At 45.4% G+C, this 23171-nt stretch overlaps 1 protein-coding gene across 2 annotated transcripts in view; it reads right to left on the reverse strand.

Annotated features, from left to right (window-relative positions):
* Window positions 1-281: 281 nt before the first annotated feature.
* CCDC50 (coiled-coil domain containing 50) overlaps window positions 282-23171 on the reverse strand; it is a 44983-nt gene continuing 22093 nt past the window's right edge. Inside the window, exons 4-12 of one of the 2 annotated variants that reach the window (XM_074591321.1) lie at window positions 21182-21272; window positions 18074-18191; window positions 13723-14427; window positions 10554-10660; window positions 9909-9953; window positions 9313-9417; window positions 8307-8386; window positions 7179-7276; window positions 4159-6146 (exon numbers count right to left, since the gene is read on the reverse strand). In XM_074591321.1, coding sequence (XP_074447422.1) covers window positions 6127-6146; window positions 7179-7276; window positions 8307-8386; window positions 9313-9417; window positions 9909-9953; window positions 10554-10660; window positions 13723-14427; window positions 18074-18191; window positions 21182-21272 — 1369 coding nt within the window. In that variant the 3' untranslated portion in view covers window positions 4159-6126. Of the gene's footprint in view, window positions 6147-7178; window positions 7277-8306; window positions 8387-9312; window positions 9418-9908; window positions 9954-10553; window positions 10661-13722; window positions 14428-18073; window positions 18192-21181; window positions 21273-23171 lie in introns of both variants that reach the window. The other variant, XM_074591320.1, reaches the window with a different exon arrangement.

A 23171-nucleotide genomic window follows, 5' to 3' on the forward strand; every position in this document is an offset into this window, starting at 1 on the left:
TTATTTTTCTGTATCACAGTCTCAGGAAATGAAACAGTCCAGATCCTTTCCAAGATATTACACAGTTGTTGGGTTTTTTTTTTCCCCATCTCTCTGGCCACAAAATAATCAAATTAAATACAAGTTTGTTGTTTTGCTACATCTATTACATTGGAAGAATATAATTACTGGTAGAAGCAGCTTAGCTCCAGCAGCCAAGGGTGGAATGAAGCACTGTTTTCTCCTGCTCTCGTGTAACCCCCTTCGGTGTTCCCAGGAAAGCACACAGAGGGACAGAAGGATGTGGTAGATAACAAAATACAGCGGTTTATTGAACAAAACGGGGCAAGGCAATGTTCGCTTTACATTCAATGAGAATTCAGGAGAATGAAGCAAAACATGCTACACACACGGACATGATACTTTGGTTAAATGTCATTCAGAAGTTCTATGCCAAACCTGATAAAATTAGAGAGTGAACAGTCAAAAATAAGAAAAAACCTAGGCTTGCATAGACGGATTATTGTCAGTGCGCAATTTATATTTAAGGATTAGCTGTTGCAACACAGGGTACGCTTGCAGCTCTGAAGAATTTAAGCTTTCTGATTAATTCATCTCATTGTGTGGCTAATATTAAGATTCAACAGGCTGAAAGTTTACCCGGAAGAGCTAAATGAGACAACTGCAGTTATTTCTCTGAGGCAATTAACTATATTGCAGTGCACAGATGCAGCTGGAGACACACCGTGGAGTCTACACAGAGTGAACACTGATACAGTGGAAGTTGTTTACCATGAAGTAGAAAATGCTCATTTGTGTGTGCCACTGCCCTCTCTGGGACTCTCCTGGAAGAGCCCAAACTCCACAGCTGAGCCTTGCCCTGTGCTACCCATGGGGAGGAGGCGGCCGATGATATCTCCAGCCCAGAAGCTGAGGGCAGTGCAGCTTCTCAACACAAAACTTGCGTCCTGCAGCTTGTCCTGGGCGGAGCAGTGCTAGCGGCTCTTGCGTGCACCACAGCCAGAGCCCCCACGGCAGTGCTGCACAGCCAGAAGTCTGCTACGGCTCCTATTGTAAAGAGTACAGTAAGCCAGGATGGACCTCAGTAGGTTTATCCCTGTCCTTCACAACAATAACAAAAAAAAAAAAGACAAGCTGCCTGTGGAATACTTCCTGTGAGGGGCACTGCTGTGCCTCAGCACTATATCCCACACCCACCTCCCAGAGCAACTGCAAAACTGAGCACTGAAAATCTTGAGAGAGTGGGGCAAAACCAAAACCATCCATCAGCTGGGCATGGATATAGGGCAGAGCAACCCTCAAAGTCACCCCCAGGTGGGAATTCCTGCTGCAGCATGCTCCCTGGCACCATTGCCAGGAGCAGGACAGCAGAGAGCTCAGTCACCCATCATCAGTCCGTGCACGCTAGGAGCTGCGCTTCGTTTCCTATTGCATCTCACACAGACTTGCACAGCCCAGAGGAATGGCAGGAGCAACCTGCTCGGGGTGACAGACACCCAGGAGACCATTCTGTGTAAGAAGCGATGGATGAGTTCCATGGACTGGCTGCACTAGACTACAAGAGTGTAACCTAAGGAGGGGAATCCTCACACTTTCTTCAAGTGCTCCCCTTTATATATAAATTAGCAATCCACAGTTAGTTTGCATACAGGTTAATATGAATTAAAATAAAAAACCTTGATAATAAAAATATATAATATACACATTGATCAATAGCAATAAACTGAATGAAAACACTAGATGTAACAGTGGCTGTAATTTGGCACAAAAAAAACCTCCAAAACACACAAAGGTCTAGCACTGTAAAAATAAAAATCCTTTTTTTTTTTCCCCCCTTAAGTAAGAGAATGTTATTAATCCTGATTCAAATCCTGACAGGTGGGAATGCAGAGATATAAAAATACTGTACATACAAGATCCCTTTTACAGAGTGAAGCAAACTGCAGCATTTGTAACTTCTGTCCTTCCTCCTCAAGAGGAGAAATTCAGCAATGAGACTTCATCTGTCCCCTAACAACTGATATTTTCCCGCCCCACTAAGTTCAAAACCATGAAGTTCTTTAAAAAAAGATGAGGTTGACCTCTTGGATCTATCCACATGACGACAACCGCTTCTCGCTGCTGGAAGTTGTACAGTCCACGTTAAGACAGTGTTTCATAGCAAGGTGACTCAGATCAGATTGCTGAAGACATCGAGTATCCCTGCATGTAAGGCACGATCACTCGGGTTCGCCCGACCTCTCTTCTGCAGACCGTTGTGCTTTGGACGGAGGTGAGGTGGCGGCGAGAGCTCTTGCTGGCGAGACGTGCCTACTATGGAGATTAGGAAGTGCCAGGATTTCACGATGATGAATTTTCCACATGGTGTCTGTTGCCTTGTTAATGCACAAAGTCAGAAAGGGATGCAAGACCTGAATGACCGGGGCTGGGGTCCCAGCAAGGGCTCCGACATGCTATTACATCCAGAGCAAAACCATAGGCAAAGCTACTAGAACTTGGCAACGGAAGACAAAGGAAAAATAGAGTTGCTTAAACATTTTTCTGTCATAGAAAGGAAATATTGCTCTGATTGTTTCTTTTAAAAAGATCAACTTCATTGTGCCTCTTTTCCAGGGACACACATGCAAGGTGCAGATTTTGCATCTCTCCTACAAGTTGTATCTTCTTGAGTCTCAGCAGAACCATGGCTGCTGAGCCCCAAGATGACTCAGCTCCTTGTTCATCCATGATCTTAACTCAGCTCTTGTTGACTTCAATGGGACCATGGAATCTCCTTCCAAAAGTGGTTACTAAACATGCAAGTCCGGTTGTAACCTTTGCCTCAGGAAGTCTCTAACCTGCATGAGGCCCACAAGCTATATTAGATGAATAATTGCTCTGTTTTATACCCCATTTACTAGACGCTTATCTCAGCTACCATTCCTAGCATTTCTCTCTCGATAGATGTCAGCCCCTTCTAACAAAACCTCAGGGCCCACCCTTTTCACAAGGGCTATGGAAAAATAAACCAGGAGAAACACTTACAAGGGAGTGCAAATGAATAAAAAGGTAAGAACTAAGGGAGGATATAGACCAAAGCAACCCATAAAGCATTCAGCACTCCCTGAAAGCATCCAAGGAAGCAGGAGATGCTCCTGGGATTTTTCCTTTGGACTCTCGTCTCTTGGTGCCACAGCTGGAGAGCTGGCTGGCCCAAGGAGGCCATTAAGGAGATCCTGCAGCTCCCCAGAGTAGGCACTGAGGTGTTCTTCAGACTATACCCAGCTTCCAAATAAAAATCACCTGGAGTTTTCTCTCATATCATTTCCACTCACTCCCACTGAAGTCAACAACTTGGATACTCCCAAGCACCCCTCCTGAATTAATAGGTTCTTCAAATGTCAGCAGGCTCAGGGCCTTCATGACTTTTTCTGATTAGGGGAAGACAGAAGTTACAACAGTCAACTGCAGTGCAAGAAAGCCCATCACAGCCAGGTACAGAGGCCCAGGGAGGGCTGAATTCCTAGTTGGTGATTTCCCCTTGCCTTGTACAAAGGTTCACCATTTTTCCCCATGCACAGCAAACACAAAGCACAACCACTTTCTGATTTGGCAGGATTTTTCCCCATCCAGTTTTCACAAGTGCACCAGATGATACAAGCAGCAGGGCCTGGACTGGGGTATTTGTAGAAAATATCAGTCCATAAAACCCCACCAGGCATCCATTTCACAACAATAAATACTCTCATGGCAATGGAGGGGAAAAATCCACAGAAAAAAAAAAAAAAGGCATTTTCAGCAGTAGAAGTTTTGACTGTTACGTGAAATACAAAAATAAATTTTTACAAAATAAAGTCATTGCAGATGAGGTGGCCACATTGGCCCAAGTTACCAAATAGAAAAAGGAAAAAACACGGTCTATGTTCTTTTTCTGGATCGTTTAAAATAACATTAACACTTCTGAATGGACAGAGATGGAACTAGAAGAGGGAACAAGGAAAGGACAGTATAATCTAGCCGCTGACTGGGATATTTCCTGAGAAGCAGCAGCAAGCAATAGCTTGCGAGTCTCTTAAGGGCTCATGCAGGTGACCAAGCTCATGGTCAGGAAGCAAGGGTATGCAGCTAATGGGATGCTGCCAATGCACAAAGTCCTATGTTACAACATTTTTGGCTATTGGTATGCCTGGAGCAGAGGTCTACTGGGGGTTAACTAGTTCTTCACAGCACAACTGCTGCCAACACACCAGTAGGGGTAGGAGATGGGTTTCTTGAGTTGTTGGTCAAGGCAAGGCAAGGGCTCATGCTGTGGTATTAAACATTCCCTTGCAGCTTAGGTGAAGGAGTTGCCTTGTCTTCCTAGTGATTTGCCTCAGTAACTATCCTGACCAAGGACAACAGCCAAGGGTAAAGCCTTACAGCTGCCTTGGAGCTTGAACTGTGCATTAGTGCAAGAGCAGAGAGTCATGATCTCTTCCGATTTCTTATCAGTGCTCCACACCAGCACGTGCTCTCCACAAAGCTCTGCAGAGGTGTCTGGCTCCTTTCTCAAGCAGATGGTGATGAGGGTGAGTATAGTCATGGCTCTAACCCCCTCTCTCCGCAAATCCAACAGCAGAATTGCAGCTGCTATCAGAAGATGAAGAGCATGGTAGGACAGACTCAGGGTCGGGCAATAAGGAAGCTGGGCTGCAGGGGCAACGCGGCCAGCCTTTGCTGCCATGAACTAGACTGCCGAATTAATAACTAGCCTGTACTGGATGAAAAAGACTCCAAGCCACTGTCCAGATGCTCAGTTTGGCAGTTTAAAAATGCACTTAAAACCAGCAAAAAAAAAAAAAAGATTAAAAAGACAAAAGAATTGAAATGAGAGGAGGCCAAGGGAAAAGGCTACTTGTTTGCAAAAGAGAAGAATGATTTTCAAAGTGTGGAGGGAAAACAAGCCATTGAAAGAAAAAAAGAAAAAATATCACTGCATGAGCAAATCTATACAGACAACTTATTCTTGCAGACCCTGCTACACCCCAGAGTTTTGTCCGGAGTGGAGTCTGCCTGGGGTGCTGGACAGGAGCAGTGTAGAGGGGAGGCAGTCAGCACAGGCACTGCGTGGACTGTTCAGCATTCTGTGTCTAGCTCAAAGTTGCCTGTAACCATAGATTTTGGACACAATGCTCAGTGCCCATATGGCTCTCCTTCAGTCCCAAGTTTCCAAGACACATGCAGGTTCAGACACAAGTTACTGTACTCAAGTGCATAAGCAACTGAGCTGGGAATTACAGTAGTTCCTACTTGGCTTCAGTGAAAATTCCTTGGCTTCTACCACGCTGAAGCTCAAAGCAGGTGACCACAGAGGTCCCTTCAGGCATTTAAATCTGTTTGTGTGATTCTTCCCAATCCACAACTCACAGCTTCATCAACTCCCTGGCATGTCTTAAAAGTTGTGCACACAAGGTCTAATTTCAGTTGAAATTGTATTTCCTCTTAACAATATCCTGGAGCTAAATGCCTGGTTACACACTCTACCCAAATTGCTGGAAACCCTAGAAAGAAATACAGCAGTTAAGAAACCTTGTTACATAGGCAACTTCTTCCTGACTAGTCCCAGGTTCTGACTTTTGCTGGTGTACATTATGAAGACACTCTCTCCTTTCTGCAAGCTAGCATGACCCTGTCAGGTTGGCTCAGCTGTCTTATCCAGCACAGGAAGAAACACGTCTCCTCTTATAACTCTCTTTGTTAAGTCACCCTAATACAGAAAGGACTTGTATTTCTGACATTCTGCTGCATTGCAATAACCCAACCCATTTCTTGGATTTTCCTCCCTGTCGTATGTGCACCTCTAGCTGTCAAAGCTCCAGCCAAAGCTTAAAAATAAAAGGAAAGCCTGAAAACAATACAAGAGGGAGCTGTTAAAATCAGCTGTAAATCAGTTGATTCACACAGCTCAGTGGCGGCTAGATTATACTGCACTCATCACATGAATAAGAAATTGAAACGAACAAGTGTTCCTTATTAATATGATGACACTTAAAGAGGAGATCCTGGGAGTGGAGGGTGTACCTCCCATTGGGTAAGGAGTCAAGAAAGTTGCCTGGCAATTCCAGTAATGTTTGCTACAGAAGAGTCAGTACCAAAGCAAAGGCTAGCTTACTGCTTCCTACGGGAACCTGGAAAACAAAACAGAAAGAAAAAAGTCCGTAAGGATAGATCCTGGTGAAGAAAATACTGCCTGCTATCATCTTTTACTTGTTCTGCCCTCTTAGATGCCTGCATGACTTCCAGGATACTGGAATGCCAAAACGGGAACCACCCATTACTTAATGCAAGCAAAAGGAAGGACAGGTCCACAAGACAGGCAGACGTCTGCATTTCTTCTAGGCTGTGAACAGCACTGCAGCCACATTTCACAGTCCCACTGAAGAAAACAAGTGTTGGGCTTAGAGACTGTATCAACTTTCCAGCTTGTTTGATGAAGACAGAATGCAAAATCTTCCCAAACTTTAAATTTTGGGAAGTAAACTGTCCACATTTCAGTCACAAGCAGCAAAGCTGGAAGAAATCTGAGCAACTGAGTCAAACTCCAGCCATCCCTTTCCTCCCCCAGAGACTCTACAGATCACTCAGACAATTGGCATTCGGATTTAAAAAAAAAATGGAGAAGGCAACCCTACCCACACTCTTGTGGTTAGGGTCTTGTGCCTAGTGATTTCAGGAAACAAGCCAACAAAGCAGCGTTAAGATGCTACAGGAACAAAACAAGCCCGTTCTCAGAACAAGCTTCTATCTGATCATCCCATTCGCCTGCCAGACAGGTGATACTGTGAGGTTTTGTCTCGTCTTGGATTGCTTGATACTAGTGAGTCATCTAAAATCCATCATGTCATTGTCTTTATGTTTTTTCTCCTTCATTTGCTGCCTGGATTTACAGTCATTCATCATTAAGAGATCACAGAGGACAGCAGAGAGCAGTTTGACAAACTCAAGGCAAACTCATTCAGCTTCTTAGTCTCTCAGCCTGCAACATGCTCAGCAAGTACAATTTGAACACTGAATAGCATCACCTGTCTGCTAGGACAATAATATCCATTCCTCCTCTCTATTAAAACCCCTCTTTCAAACATCCTGTCCTGTAGGCTGATTATTTGAGGAAAACAGCCCAAAATAACCCAAATGTGGGGCAGCCATGGACTTGATCCTACCTTTAGGAGAGTGCTCAGGTTTGGGGGTCTGGCGCAAGGGGCTGGGCTGGCTTGTGTAATATCGAGCGTGTTCAAAGTCATCGAGGAGAGGCTGTGACCTGCCAAGCACAGAGGAAAAAAAAAAAAGTGTTAGGAAAAAACCTCAAAGGTATAACAGTGCAGCAAAAGCAACAGCTCAGCTGCCTGGTCTGTCCCTGTCAGTTTGATGCAAACTGTGTCTGGCCCAGACTTTCTACCTGCAGCCCAGCTCCTCTGACCACAGCCTGTTACTGTGGTAAGAAATGCACAGCATTTACTACTTCTCATAGACTGCTTAATTTAATAATGGTTTTGAGCTGTCAGGAAACACAGAATTTTCATTATGAAGCTTGACGCAAACCTCACTCAAAAGGGCAACATTTTAAAGTGTTTAATGCTTGCCCAGTTTTAACCCCAGAATATTTTACGAATATCTTCCTCAGTCTCCACCAGCACACCTCTTGTTTTTTCTTTTGCAAATTCAACAAGAATTTTTAGGCTCATATCTGGACTGGAAATCAAAGCCAAGACGGTCATATCCAGGGCTCAGTCCCTTATGAAGAGCATCAGGCAAGGGTACTGAGTGTTTTAGAAGCAGCACTGGGCTACAGCACATTCCCATCAGCTCTGGGATGAGGTACCCCAAAACACAACGTGGTTGAAGAGGGGTGTCCACACACAGCAGCGGGAGCAGTGTACGGGGCTTAACTGGGGAGCAGGAACCCAAGGGAGCAGCTGTGCAAATGCATCAAAATTGCTCCTTCCTGCCCAGAGATGACATTTGGTTTCACATCCCCACAAGCTCTTTAACCCTCTCGATGCTTCTCTGCCATTTAACAAATGTCACTGCACAAGCTCATCAATCTCTGCCAGCACCAGGCACGAAGACCAATATGGACAAATGCCACGAGTGCAGCAAGTAACGCATTTCACCAAACACCTCACGAGGTCTGTGCCCTCCATCTCCTTTCAGTGCTAAAACCTCTGCTCTTTACCAAGCCCCTTGTGGGTTGGTCAGGCTGGTCGCCCCACAACTCCTCCTTAGGACTCAGCTTCTGAGCAGCTCCTCAGCTGCATTTCCCCATTTTTTACTAGCCGGTTCAAGCTCACCTTGAAGACCTGTCGCTTTTGTGTCGCTGAGTATCAGGCCCTTCTCTTGACCTTGAGCGCGTGGACTCGCTTGCATCATGCTGATGGGAAGAAGAGAAAGCAGTTCATCTGCGTGCCTTGCAAGACACCAGCCAGTGTGCGGAGGCTCCCCCAGCTCCATGCAGTCCTTTCGTGCATCAGTTTATACACACAACTAGCTACAGCCAGACACATGCAAACGGCAGTATCACAACTACTTTCCAGCAAATGAAACTCAGCCTTGCTGAGCCAAACTCAATTTTTGCTCTAAATATGAGACAGTGCTGGGGGACAGTCCCGAAGCTGGGATCGAACGCAGTCAGTGTGTAATGACTGTGCACACGGCTGGGCTGAGCACGAGGGACCAGCTGCATGCAGCTGTGCTCCGGCAACCACTCAAACACAGTAAGGAAGCTGAAAACATCAGAGCTACCTCCAACTGGCCCTAAGATTAACACAACACCCCCTTTAGCACCTTACCAGCACAGACCATGAAATCTGTTTCCTATCACCTTCCATTGCACATTGGCTAGCCAAGCCTCTATAGTATTACTCATACAAAAACCTAGGCTTGATACACTCAATACTTTCATTATAGAGTCAATTTTATTATGAAGCAGAGGGATAACTGGAGCAGCTGTGTTGTCCTTGTACCTGCGGTGCACAAACAGAACCGAACCAACTACTGCTTTTATTACTACAGTGAGAATTTCAGCAGAGGAAAGGTCGTGCACCAGGAGGACTCACAGTGGTTGAGGGAGGCCACAAGGTGCTGTGACATCCAGTGCCCACCTCCAAGATCAGAGCCCAAAGCCAAAGAGCATCTAACCAAGGAGGTGGCTCCAAAAGGCTTGGGAAGCAGCAAGACCCTTTGGATGCAAGAGTCTGCATCATTCCTTCTGTTCTCACCACACACCCTAACCTCCCCCTAGAAATGGGAATAACATTATAGCACTTCATTTGTGGCATCTGCTGAAGCTCGACATACCTTCCAGTCTTGATCATGCCTCCTCCTTTCAAAGGAAGGCTTTTCTCTCTCCTTCCCTTTCTTGAAAGCCTTTTTCTCCTCGGCCATCAAGAGTCGGGCAATCTCCTAGAAGGGAAAATACAGATGTTTTTAACTGTTTTTGTGGATTTGAGTTATTTAAACCCTTTCCTATGGACAGCTGCTGAATGGGAAGGGTGCAAAGCCAGGATTTCACCCATCTGTGATCAGAAATCAAGTGACAGAGCAGAATTAAGACTGACTACATGCAGTATGCCTGGTATGCCAGAACTGACAGAGCCTTTCTGCCCTTTATCCCTTTTCTTTCAATGGGGGGGTTCATCTCACAGCATCTCTGATAAGTCTCCCTTGGGGCTCAGTTACAGGATATGCTTACATAGCCATGAACTTCCTTCCTCTGCTATGGTTACAACAGGCAGTGCAACTCCCTGCTTGGCCAGCCTGAACATATACATGAAAATCAGCTAGTAGCAAACCCCACTGGAGCCCTGAGCTTCCCCTCCAAGGAGGGAAATGAACACCCAGACGGTCAGAGGGGACAAGGGGGTGTAGCTGCAAACATTTGAGTTCTTGCTCACCTCATCTTGGGCTACTTGAGCTGCCTTCTGATCTTCCTCATTAGCCTGGGAAAAAAAAAAGGGGGGGAGGAGGAGGGGAGAAAAAACAGAAACAAAAGAGACAAAAGAGTAACACTTCTGAATTATTCATACCCGTTAACCTACTGAGCAAGGCAGGAGCTGCCCATACCAATATGCTACCATCCTCTCCAAATACACTTAGCTAGCTCAATACTTCAACTCACAACACAGCACCAAACTGTCATTTCAGTTTATCAGCTGATTTTTGCCCTCACCTATCTGCCAGGCCACACCACAACGCATTGCCCATCATGCTGCCTTCTCTCTCAAAGATGGGCACTGGCCTGTCTCACTTCTGAGCTGACCACACTTACTACAGGCTACCTTTACCTGCCTGGAAGTGTTTATTTAATATCACTCTGCTTTGAAAACTTAATTTTTGGGTGTTTATTTCAGGAAATAGGGCTCTGCTGGCTGGATGCCAGCTGTCACTCCATACGTGTGTATATGGGAGACAAAGGTAACTATCAGAATGCGCAATAGCAAGACCTTAGGTCTCAGTCACTATCACATATAGAAGCTTTGCTAATTGAAGTTGTCATTGCTAGCTACCTTTGAGTTGACTAATGCACCCTCTCCACTTACCAGGAGCTCTTCCTCCTGCAGCTTCCGAGCAATCTCTGCATCAGACAACTCCTGTTCCCTCTGGGGTGTGTCATACATGGCTTGCTGCGTCCCTCTCAACTTAGTGCCTACGGAATTGAGAGAAAACAATCAACTCATCCATTGTCCAAATGCTCTGGGTAAGGAAATCCCCACCATCTCCTCTGCAAAAGCCCCACTCAAGGTGAGCAGACGATAACAGCGTACCTGCCACACAGCTGGTTTGAGAGTACCTTTAGCCAAGGTGCAGCACGCACCTTAGGGTTGTTTTGCTATGCCTATAGAAATATCTGATACACCATGCCTTATATGACAAATGCAACTATATGGCCAAAGAGGCCATGTCCCTTGAAGTAGTCTTTGCTGACACAGTGGTGCTAGCAAAAGAATCATAATTTTTCACTCTGCATTGATAGAGACACACTGGCAAAATTGGGCAGCAGAGAGCAGTCCAATGTCTGTTAGGAGCGCAGCAGTCTGTGAACACACTGCTGGGGCAGCACGGGCTGCAAAAGTTGCCTGGGACAGACTTACATGATGTTTCAGACAATTTCTTCCTAGGGCTGAACCATGAATTTTACAATGAGAAAACAGCCAAGTAAACATTTCTGAAGTTCATATAAGGTTCAGTTCTTGTTTTGAGTTTAGTTTTATTTGTTTGTTCATTTTAAAATTAAACCATCTCCAAGTGATTTAAAATGTTGCATTTTGAAAGTCTCTCCACAGTCTATTTGCACCAGGCCATCAAAGGAATCTCACTGTATCCCCGTTATAAAATGCATGACTTCACTCACATACAACACACTCACATACTGCCTTCTCCTTCCATCTGCAGTCTGAACTGTATTGTTCAGACACCTCAAACTTCAAAAGGAGCTTTCTGCTTTATGTACGAAGTATACAAATATTCCAGATGTCCGTCTGTCTTCCACCCCAAGTGGAGAAAATAAGTTTCACTCGAAACTTTCATGCCTCCAGCTACACCATTTACACATTTATTATAAATACCTGTTACAGCTTACAGGGCCAGATAGCAGTTTCCCTCCCATCAGGTAAGATCAAAGGGGGAAAAAAAAAAAGGAAGTAACCAACTAACCTCAAAAAAAACTTTCTGTGCGTTTATTGACAAACTCCCATCACTCTCCACCAAGCATCCTGAAGACTTCAAACTGCATCAGGCCAGAGAACTCATGTGTCAACACAGAATAAAACTGTGTAATAAGAAACCACCTTGTCTTCAGGTATTATAGGAGGTGTGGGGGTTTTTTTGCTTTTTGTTTTGAGTCAACTGATCAACAATCTTAAGCAATTAACACCCCTCTTACAAATTATCTTAGCATAAAAAGAGAAAACTTCAGCTCTGGCATGTTATGGTTAAATGTATGTCCTGGCCTTTCCCTGCACTGTGTGATCAATCCAGGCTGTGAAGAGCTGCAGTCTCCAGCCAGCACAGAAACGCTGGCAAAAAGCACCAGTTTGGTCAGAGTTAAATTATTCAGAGTGCTGCTAAGGCCATGGCAAACACAGTTTTATCATGCTGGAATGAACAACAGTGTGGTCGACAGGCTCCTGTACGCCATTGACTCTATGAAGAAAAAAAGTGAATTTCCAGGAATTGTTTGCTGGCCAGCCCGAGGTTGAGCTTTCTTCACATACTGATCAGTGCCAGGCTTCATTTGCTCAGAAGACAACAATAAACTTTACTTCCACGTCACTTCTGCCCACGCTCAGGGGAGCACAAAGCCCACCATGACCACGGCCCACAGGAAGAGGATGTGAGCTTCTGGCTATTTTGATTCAATGGGATGGGAGTCACTCAGGTCCACACTGTATTAGGGCAAATCACAACCTAGCAATTATATAAAGACCTGATTAACACCTTCCACTTCCCCAGATAAAACCTTTGCACCATGAAGGCAAAGAATACCTCTCCCAACATCTCCAGAGACAGACACGCGTTATCATCCCCACCTTATCCAAGTGAAAACCAGATAGATGGCTTAAAGCAGGAGTTTCCCATGCTGTGACAGACATAGATCCAAGTCTCTGAACTCCTACTTTCATAGAATCACAGAATGGTTTGGGTTGGAAGGGACCGTAAAGATCATCTGGTTCCAACCCCCTGCCGTGGGCCGGGACACCTCCCACTAGACCAGGCTGCTCAAAGCCCCATCCAGCCTGGCCTTGAACACTTCCAGGGATGGGGCAGCCACAGCTTCCCTGGGCAACCTGTGACAATGTCTCACCACCCTCACAGTAAAGAATTTCTTCCTAGTATCTAATCTAAATCTACCTTCTTTCAGTTTAAAACCATTACCCTTCCTCCTATTGCTACACTCCCTGATAAAGGGTCCCTCCCCATCTTTCCTGTAGGCCCCCTTTAAATACTGGAAGGGGCTATAAGGTCTTGCTGGAGCCTTCTCCTCACTAAGAGATATGTCACCCCCACCCCCAGTGTGGTTTTAAAAGCAGAAAGATGGATCTGGATCTTTACCACACAGGTAACCATTTCCTAGAAAAATCCACTTGTACAGAATTTGACAAGAACCCCATCTTACAAACAGAGCCCCGTCAGACACCTAGTGACACTACTGAATTTTACCCAAACTGAATTGATTATGCTGCCAGCAGGCTTTTCAGTAAAAGCAAATGGAAATTGCTGGCTTGTTAATGCTTAAGCAAACTGTCCTCACTTACAGCCCTACATCCCAAATCAACAAAATACAAATGTAATCCTAACATTTAGTTTTTTTGTTAGGTTTCCTTTTTTTCTCCTGTGCAAGGAGACCACAGCACAAAATATATCATGAAAATTACAGCTGGCTGTTGTTTGTTTGATTGGGGGTTTTTTGTGTTTGTTTTATTTCTTAAACACAGGATACCAAGAGCACTATTTCCAACAATACCTGCTTACTCATCCTCTCTGATGCCATGCAACATGTCAGAAAATAAACAGAGCAAGAACATCAATGGGTAAGAAGAATCTCACTAAATAAGGGAGAAACTTGGCCAGGATTCACCGTGTACACATTGCAGGTGAATATTGGAGATAAGCATCTTCAAAGAAAACAAGGCAGATTTCAGACACCAGGATGGGGCACACAAAGGTCCATCCCCACACGTACATACGCCTTCCCCATCACTTGGTTACCTGAGTATCGCTGGCAGTCTGCAACCTTCCCCTGGGTCACAGCGTGTGGGGAGGAGGAACATCTCCTGTGTCCTGCCCTTTTGCAGTCTCTCTCCTCACCCCTCTTATGATCACCTCTAGATTCAGCATCATGGAGCTTCTCGTCATGCACTGTCCCATGTGACGAGTGGCCCCGATGATGAGATTTGTGTTTTTCAGGGCGCACCACCTGGTTGCCACCCTGATGCCAGGTCTCCTGCTCAGCCTCCAGTTCCACATCAAGAAGAGGAAGGTGTCTTTCTCTGTCTTGCCTTGTTGGCTTTCTGCTGTGCCGTGGCTGGTCTGTGAGTCCATGCTCTGACTCCAGGTCAAGACTGAGAGGTCTCCAATCCTTCTCCCTGCCAGGTGCTCTCCTCTCCCGTGGCTCCCAGCTATTGCTGTGGTCACGGGCACCGCGCTCAGCCTCTCTTTCCAGGTCAAGGCTTGGAGGTCTCCTGGACCTTCCCTGGCTGGCTGATTTCCACTCCTGCTGATGGCCATTGCCAGCCTCGCTTGGTTGAGGAGACCTCCGACGATGCTCCAAGGGGGAATGCCTGTGTTTGGAGGTGCCGTTGGACAAAGGTGAGGGCGCTTCTTGGTGCTCTCTCCGCCGGTGCATGCGCCTGTCACCACTGCGTGCCCTGCGAGGCTCAGAAACCTGCTGTCTGGGGTCACCCCAGGGGTGCTCTGAGCAACAGGGGGACAAACGAGGAGCGGGTTAGTGGTGCGGGGGTTAATGGTGGTTCACTGAGGTCAGGCTCACAGCATGCAGATGAGGGAGCTTGAGGCAAGGAGAAGTTGAAAATGCAGGCAAAGCACGGCAGGATCAGAAGGAAAAATAACAGGGAACAGAGTGAAATGGCAGCCTGGCTACCAGCAGCGCAGCATGGGAGGCAACAGGGAGCAGAAAGCACTGGTCCGGCCAAAAAGTGTGTCTGAGCACCTCCTAAGACAAGGACAAGTCACTATGGAGATGGAGGGCTTTTAATGATGCCATTGGGGCTGAAAAACAGCCAGCAGAGCAGCTCATCTCCCGGTGACATGTCACTGCTGCAGAATACTGAAAGCACCAGAGAAAGGGTTGCAAAGGAGGGCACATGATGCAGGTGAGGCTGGGACACAAAGGGGTGGGGGTGGGAGGCCTAAGGTCACGAGGGGCCACGCAGAGGATCAAGTTGGATCCTGGTTTACGAGCACCGGTACCTTGCCCTGGCTTTGGGCACAAGGTTTTTCCATCAGAAAACAGCCTTACCTAATAGAGGGCAAAGACCCGCATAAAGCAGAAGAGAGAATCAAGTGGGATGGGATTATTTAATTTTTTTTTTTTTTTAAAAAAAAAGCAAGAACAAGATGATGGATGGCTGCAGCATCCAAACATCTTCCACCACAGACTGTCAAGTTTCTCTTGCAGATCCAGAAGTTTCAGGGCCCAGACTTATTCATTGCCTAAATAAAAGTTTAGGCTCTGACTGCAGAGAGGGCTACAGGAAATTTAAGAGCAGGAGAAGACTTCACAAAGCCCAGGCTCCTGACCTCAGCAATGTAGGTGTAAAAGCTGCTTACTCGGCAGCTTGGCGAGTTGTTTCCTCCGTGCTTTCCAGAAAGCAGGTGGAAATTTTCTTTGCTTTTAATTTCAGCAATAAACCTGACACAGCTATGAGGATGCAGCAGTCTGCCTACAATCTGCCGATAGACTTATTTTCCAGTCAACCTATTTGCTAAGGAAAATCATTGCACTGAGTAAACTGTTATCTCTACAACAGCTTTTCAGAATGAAGGCGTATTTCTGAAGAAAAAAAAAAATTTCCTTGAAGCAGAAGCTGATTTGAACTAAAACTATACAAAAAAAAAAAAGCCAGCAGTGTAAGACTTTCCTTCTCCACTGCCGAGTTCTTTTACAGTATCTAATAATATTTAAAATAGATTTCACTGCACACAAACTGCATTCTGTTTTAATAAATAGCTCTGACTTCCTTACAATCATCTAGATTTCAGGGGGGAAACAATGAAAAACACACCAAAACTGAATGTTCCCTGCAAGTCATTCTATTCAGAAAAAACTTTTTCAGAGCCAGCAAAAACACAGCCTACAGAAAAATCTACCTTGAAAACAAATCTATGTGACTTTTATCCAGAACAGGTATGTTTTTAAAAATCCAAGAACTGTAAGAGCAACCACAGCAGTTCTTGTTAATTGGTGGGTTTTTCCATTCAGTTTTAGACCGTTCACATGACTTACAGAAAACAAGTGTTCCATGAAACAATCTATGTGACTTACTGAACAACGGAGACCAGAGCCCGAAAGCAAGAGTCAATTTTTGAACTATAACAAGGGTCTAAAAATTAGTTCAATTTTCTTATCAAGGAAAGCTCAATAGATACAGCAGCAGAGAGCAGGAGATTAAGCATGAGATCAAGAAAGAGTAAAGCGTGGCTGTGCTGGGACAGGATTGGCGCAGGTAATGCAGTCATGCCAGACAGCCCGAGCAGAAGATTTGGTTTTGGAGTATTTCAGGGCGACTAACTCCTCAGCAGGCACCGATTCCTGCAGCAATTTCTGCAGGGGCTGTGTAAACACTCTTTAGGTCCTGGAGTTACTCTCTCAAGCAGCAAGTAACTGAGTGAATACAGAAATGTTTTTCATGGCACAGACACTTCTGGAAGGAAGTTTTTTCATGTTTATTTTTCCACTTTTTAAGAGCTCAGATTGCTCTGGAGCAATAGCCCTAATCCACACTCCTCCTGAATGTGGATAAGTTTTTATTCAGTCTCAAGACAGACTAAAACCCAAACAAAGCAGGGCTTTTTCTCTTAAAGTTCACAAGTAATGAGGACGATGCAAACTGAAGATGCTAAAGCCTAATCAAATGGCACCCAAGTATTTAAGAGATTCCAGATCAATGGACTAGATGATCCAGGCATCATAATCCACTCCAGTCCTTTCTAGTTTTTAAAGAATGAGGATGAAGAGCAGCACTATGAATGGTCAGGCAAAACACCTTCCACCTCACCTCCAAGACTACAGATTCTTGCAGAAAGAAAAGTCAGATCCACAAGACATCCTGCTCTCCAAATCCACACCACAGTCTCAGTTCAGAGAGTCACAGGCTTCTGTCAGCTGATTTCTACTACAGAAATCCACCTGTCCTACCATCTCTGCATGACAACACTATTACCCTATATTGTAGTTTTTCAGGGACTTGTCCCATTTAATTCTGAAAAACTGAAGTATGGGTTGGCCATAAGACTCCAAGACCAAAGTCCTTCCCAGGTCTGTACACGTAGCAAGACTTGTGGTCATGAAGTTTCCACTTGGTTACTGTTTTGCACTTTGTGTTTTGTGTTTTCTTGGCCGTCCTTGAACTTCCCAATCGAAGCTAAAATTCTTTGTGTAAGTTCAAATAAAGACATTTAAAGTCACCAATGCCATTGATGTTACAATGAAAGATAAGAGGTTTGATCTTCATCTTCACAATCTGTTAATTAAAAGCAGCCCGTCTCTTTCCCACATTTTTTTTTGAAGAAAGAACACAAGAACCACCACCAATGCACACCAAAGCCATCCCCAGATTGCTCCATAATTAAACACACCCTGATTCTCTCCTCCCAATTTAAAGAAGGTCTGTATTTAATCACAGAAGCCAACCAAGAGAAAGCAACACAGCGCTGTGGGTCACATCTTTTCTACAATGTACAGTCCCAGATGATAATCACAGCAGAAGCATTCTGTGGAGATGACCTTGTTATTCAGTAAGTCATTCAGAGCGGCTGTGCTAATTTTAATGCTTGGATACATACCTGTAAGGAGTTATTTTTGAAAGGCCCGTTCTATGAACCAGCATTTATTCCTTTATGCTCGTAGCTGTGCCAGCATAGCATCGCAGACAAGAACACGTAACTGTTTCTTTTTGAATTCAAGCATGGAATTACATCTACTTCTCTCCCCTGGTGTCACACAGAAGTAACTGTGGCTTATCAGTACCATCAGCTACGGTCTTTTCCACAAGCCCTTTCAAAACATGCATGCATGGCTGTGCTTGCACATACCACACCACAGACCCTATCCCTGTCTTTTCGGACATCTTCTAGATCTTTAGTCAAAAATTATAAAATTGCCTACTCCACTTTTTTCTTTTTCTTCTTTTTTTTTCCCCCCCCCGCAAATATTTCCTGATTCTAGAATAAAGTCTGATCCTAACGCTGGAAACTGATGCAATGCTACAGTGCTGAATGCAGGACTGTAGTATAAGGGAAATCTCCTGAACGGAGTTGCCAGATCATCAGGTTCACCTATATGCCATGATCTTGGATCCTTTATCTATCAGACACGCACCTCCATTTTCTGCGTAATAGCTGTCTTCATAGACTGTGTGTCCCTGGGATTCTGTGTAGTGCTTCTTGCGCCTTTTTTCTTCCTGCAGTTCTTTTTGTTGTAGGAGACGGGCAATGTCCTGCAGAGATGGAAGAAAATAGACATTACCTCTCCCCCCCAAAAAATATCTCCAGGTTCTTTTATTCAAATTCTTTATTCAATTATAAAAATCCTGATAGTTTAATTTGTCAGACATGGCAATGACAGGGTTACTCTCAAATTCAACCCCTGGGCTGGATGGGGCTTCCAACTTAGTGGTTGACACAAGGGCCACCGCTGACCTTCCAACCCCGTGGCAGACTCACAGGTTGCCATTTCACCTGCACACAAGCCTGTAAAGCCCTAATGGCCATAGCACAGCAGAAAGGGACTGCGTGTGCAACTTCAGACTTTCAGCAAGGGTTTGGAAGTCACACAAGCGTACACCTGCTCACACGAGTGGGCTGGAAATGCCCCCTGAACTCCACTAGGGAAAGAAAAAAAACAGAGGCAAAGACTGTCTCCAGCTGAAGGCACTTTGGACTGCAAGGAGTTCAACAGAGCAACTATGAACTCGCTTCAAACTAGTGGTAATTTACAGGGACTGTAGGATGCCAGGCAGGGAAATGCATCAATTTGACAGACAAGAGGCTGAAGGAAAAGAAAATCGAAAGGGACGTTAGGAAGAGAGGAGCAGGCACAAGGCAGGAGCGCTGCAGGGACTGCAGCCGTTTATCTTCTGTCGCAGTTTTGGTAGATATGCCATCAAAGACAATAGCACTCCATTTTTCTAATTGGTTTTCCTTCAAGATTGACTAATGGATCAACAAGGCCCAACAACAGCAAACAGCTCCCTGGGGCTCATTTGAGGCCCAGACACTTGCAAGTCAGCGGAGGTATTCTGAAGCTAGAAAGAGAAGCTGGAAGATACCAGCAGGGTATGCTATCCCTTTGGATGCTATATTTAAGCCTCCCTAATCCTCAGGACCTTTATAGAGCCACGCATGTAAAGTGTACATTGCAGACAGGAAAGGCGTTACTGAAATGCAAACTAAGAGCCAACACGCTCCAGAGCAAAGCCAGCACTGGAGGACATTGGATAGGTGTTCAAGTACAAACTATTATTTCAGGATTCAGATTGGATTTGCTCAGTAACCAGCTTTGTGGAGGACCTGGGGATACCACAGGATCTTTATCAAAAAGAAAACAAAACACCACCCCAAAAATCCCCACTTCCTTTCTCCTGACAAGGTTAACCTCTTCTAGCAAGTACAGTAAGTCTATAAATATATGGGCTTAAGCACATTATCTCCAGGACTGAAACAGCTCAGGACTTGCAAATCCACACAAACCATTTCTTCCAAACTGGACTTGTAAGTAGGCAGGCTTAGCACTTCATTTAAGTGCCCTGCGCACCAGACTGGATCTGCCTCACGCAGAGCAGTGGCACAGCACTGGTAGTCACTACTGATACCAGGGAGCTATCGCGTACGTTGGGCAGCTGCTACACCCTCACGTGTGACAAATACATGACTAGCCCGGCCTGTGACCAGTACTGGCGTAATACAGAGCAACCTGCAAGTGCTGTGCTGAGAGCTACAGAAGGGGCTCTGATGTTTGTCACTGCCAGCTGATAACTCTCTGGGGCACTGTGCAGCCTCACTCATGCCGCTCAGGCTCTGCATCAGCACAGGAGCCCACCCAAATGAAATAATGCTGGCAGGGACCTTAGAAGGAAAGCAGTATCAATTCAAGCACTCCAGAAAACCCACTGCAAGGAGAGGCAGCAGTGCCACACTCTGGTACTAGCTGCAGCCTAACTCAGTCCACAGCTACATTTCAGCCACACTTGGGAATTTCTCACATACTAGCAGGAAAGGAAAGAGCATTTATGACTTCTCCCCTTTGCTTTGAGCCACATTCATTTGAAGATTGCTCCCGGCAGCACAAGATGGTCAGCAGGCAGGTTTGACAGATTGCACGGATCTGTTGTCAGACTGCTGACATCCCAGCAGCTCTCTACAGAAAGCAGGAAGGAAAGGTGCGATTCCCACAGCCAGCATGAGTTGTACTGCATCCCCTTCACCTTCCCAAAAATAAGATGGTCACATTTATAGCAGAAATCCTTTACTAGTGCTCCTCCCAGCCCCATTACCACAAGCTTCTCTTGTAAGCCCCTCCCTGTCTGCCAGGGCAGCCTTTCAGTACTTGCTTGGACTTAATGGTATAAGAAGAAAATGAAGTCTTGCACAACCAGAGCGACGCACCTGTCAGGTAAGGACAGATTCTTATTTGAGGATCTTCTAGGAAACACAGCCTTGTGTTTAAGCTCTTCTTACAGAGAAAGTGCCACAGGGTGCCTCTTGAGCATCTTTAGACTACTCATACTTCTCAGGGAACTATCTGTAATTGAAAGTGGGGCCACATTCCAGGCTCATACAAGTATTGCTCCATTCTGTGGCTTTCTTGAATGCCCAGTCTGACAGGCTGACACAATAAAGTAATCAACAAGCAAAATCCTTTGAAAGCCATGGACAGACCACGCTGCCCACTCGCCAGCAAACAGCAGCGGAGCAATATTTTGCAATAACAAAAGGAATCTGCAAGCAAGAAACTGCATCAGAGTATTCAGGCTGTGAAGATGCAAGAAGATAATGGAGAAGCCAGAGACTGAAGACTGTGCTGAGGGTTCTGCTGAAGTCTTTGCACCAAAGATGAAGAAATCACAACCCAGGCTTCTCACAAACATAGTACTTGTCATCTTGCATTTGAGAAAGCAAGCAGATCTGAAAGTGCATAAACAATTACAACTTCCTACACCAGGGCAATGAACACCTCAACAAGACTCATCTGTTACTTGCCCTCTTCATTAGCAAGGCTACTGGCATCAACAACCCCTGTGACCCTTGAGCATGAGGATTATGACTGTTTTATTCCTGTAACAGGACTCCCCAAAATCTCTGTGCATACCGAGACCTGTGAGGGGACTGACACCATGCAAGCCAACTCCTGTGGCTAAGGACTGAGAAATTCCTGCACTCAAAGGGCTGCTACAAATAGCCCTGCCATCCCTGCAGCTTTAAAGGTTACCTCGTCTTTCTCCTCTTGCCTGCGGCGCTGCTCTGCTTCAAATACCAGCTTCACTTGGATTTCCTGAGCGATCTCGCAGTCCTGTCGTTCTCTAGAAGGCAAGGAGACAAGGATTATAGGCAGCTAAAGTCACAGGCATCAGTCAGCCTGCAGAAAGGGATAAAAGGACTCAAGAACCCATCTGATGTACACAGAAGAATTATTACTCAGTATTAGTGCAGAGCCTATGAAGCCTCACCAGGGACCAAGACTTCCTGTACTTACTGCTAGCCAAATTTAGAAAATAGGTCCCCAAACATTCAGAATCAGAGAATAAAGCAAGAGAAAACAGATTCATAGGCAGTTTGCTAAGAAAGGAGGTAGGTACCACAAGATTGGACAGGCCAACGTAGTACATAGGAGTCTCTGCAAACAGTCCAATTCTGCCGAGGAATTGTTGTACATGTGGTGCCAAAGGAGGCGCTTAGGGGTCCAGTTAATGCAGGCATTTCTGAAAAGTGATTTTCACATGAAAGCCAAGAAGGAGAAAGTGCAGAAATGCTGATAGCAAAATGCAGTAAGTAGGCCAAGCAGAGGCTGGAGGTGGCAGTTCAGCAATGAATGAGAAATGCTGCTGAGGTGGGACAAGACAAAAAAGCAGAATCAGTGCCAAGATGCAAGAGAGCGACATGCGTCAAAACAAGGGGCGAGAAGCCATCATCACAGTGCCAACGCGAATGCGGTAACGACACAAGATTGCATTAACTGGGGACAGAGAGATATCAGAGTAACTGAGACACGAAATGAGAGTTTCGTCTGTGCAGACAGACAGGGAAGGCTGTATTTCAGGGACGTCATACTGAAAGCATCTGCAAGAATTCTGCCATACTCAGTGTTGTGCTCTGATGCCCAGCAAACAGGCGGAACGATGGCCAGGGGTTCCTTAGGGCAGCCCAGAAAAGGGCTGGGGGATTTGTGAAAAAAGATTAAGAGCTCGCTCTTTGAGTGCTGTTGAAATTGAGCCAAAGATTAGCTCTGAACAGGTCAGAAAAATCAATCTGAGCTATCTTTGCAATTGAGCCTACTGAAAGGCAAGGCACAGAAGGAGATGAGAATGGGAACAGCAACAGGCAGAGCTTGCTTTATTAGAATCCAATCTTTTGAAGAATATGCTGGCAATGATCAGATAGGTGATGGGAGGACTACCAAGAGCGTTATTACGGAAGTCAAGCAAATATTTCAAGAGAAGCAGGTTCAGCTGTGTCAAAGTTGTGATATGTGGGCTGGAGCAACTAGTTCTAGGCTTGAGCAAGGATCAGGGCATAAATAACCTAGCGAACTTGGAGGCAAAGGACTGGAAGAGGATCTAGGATGTGAGTGGAGGAAATTAAAACAGTAAATGCAGACAAGCACTTTTGGTAGCAAAACAGAGAACAGTGGCACAGCCAGAGCAGTCAGTGGCACCACACAGCCTGCTTTTTTAGGAAGTGAAGAAGAATGAGAGAAGAGGAAAGAGTGGATATGTGGCTTAGGGTGGGGAAGAAGGACACTGCAACAAGAACAGGACTTAGGACAAATGCCACCAAGAAACAACTGATCTGTTACAGGGAATGAAAAGGAACATGCAGGAGGAGGGAAAATAAGCTTCTTTATTTCTGTCAACTGCTCCTTGGAAGCAGACATGCAATTGGGTATTGCATGTTATTTATATCCCCCACCCCAAACACACATGAACCCCAAGTCATTGGCACAACATGACATTTCCTTCCCTTTCCCAGACCACCATACTTGCAAACACTTGTGCATATCCCTAAACTGACCCACATCTAGAGACACCCTGGCAGGCACTCATGTATTTCAGTGTTGGTAGGGCGGGAGTTATCAATAGGTCAAACATCTTCAGACATCAGTTTCTTTCATCCAGGTAATAGAACCTGGCATTTTTTTGTGTGTTCCTGTGTGTGTTTCACTTGACTCCAAGGAGAGATCTGTTCAAAGACACACGAACTCA

The sequence above is a fragment of the Larus michahellis genome, chromosome 6 (assembly GCF_964199755.1).
Source record: "Larus michahellis chromosome 6, bLarMic1.1, whole genome shotgun sequence".
Classification (NCBI taxonomy): Eukaryota; Metazoa; Chordata; class Aves; order Charadriiformes; family Laridae; genus Larus; species Larus michahellis.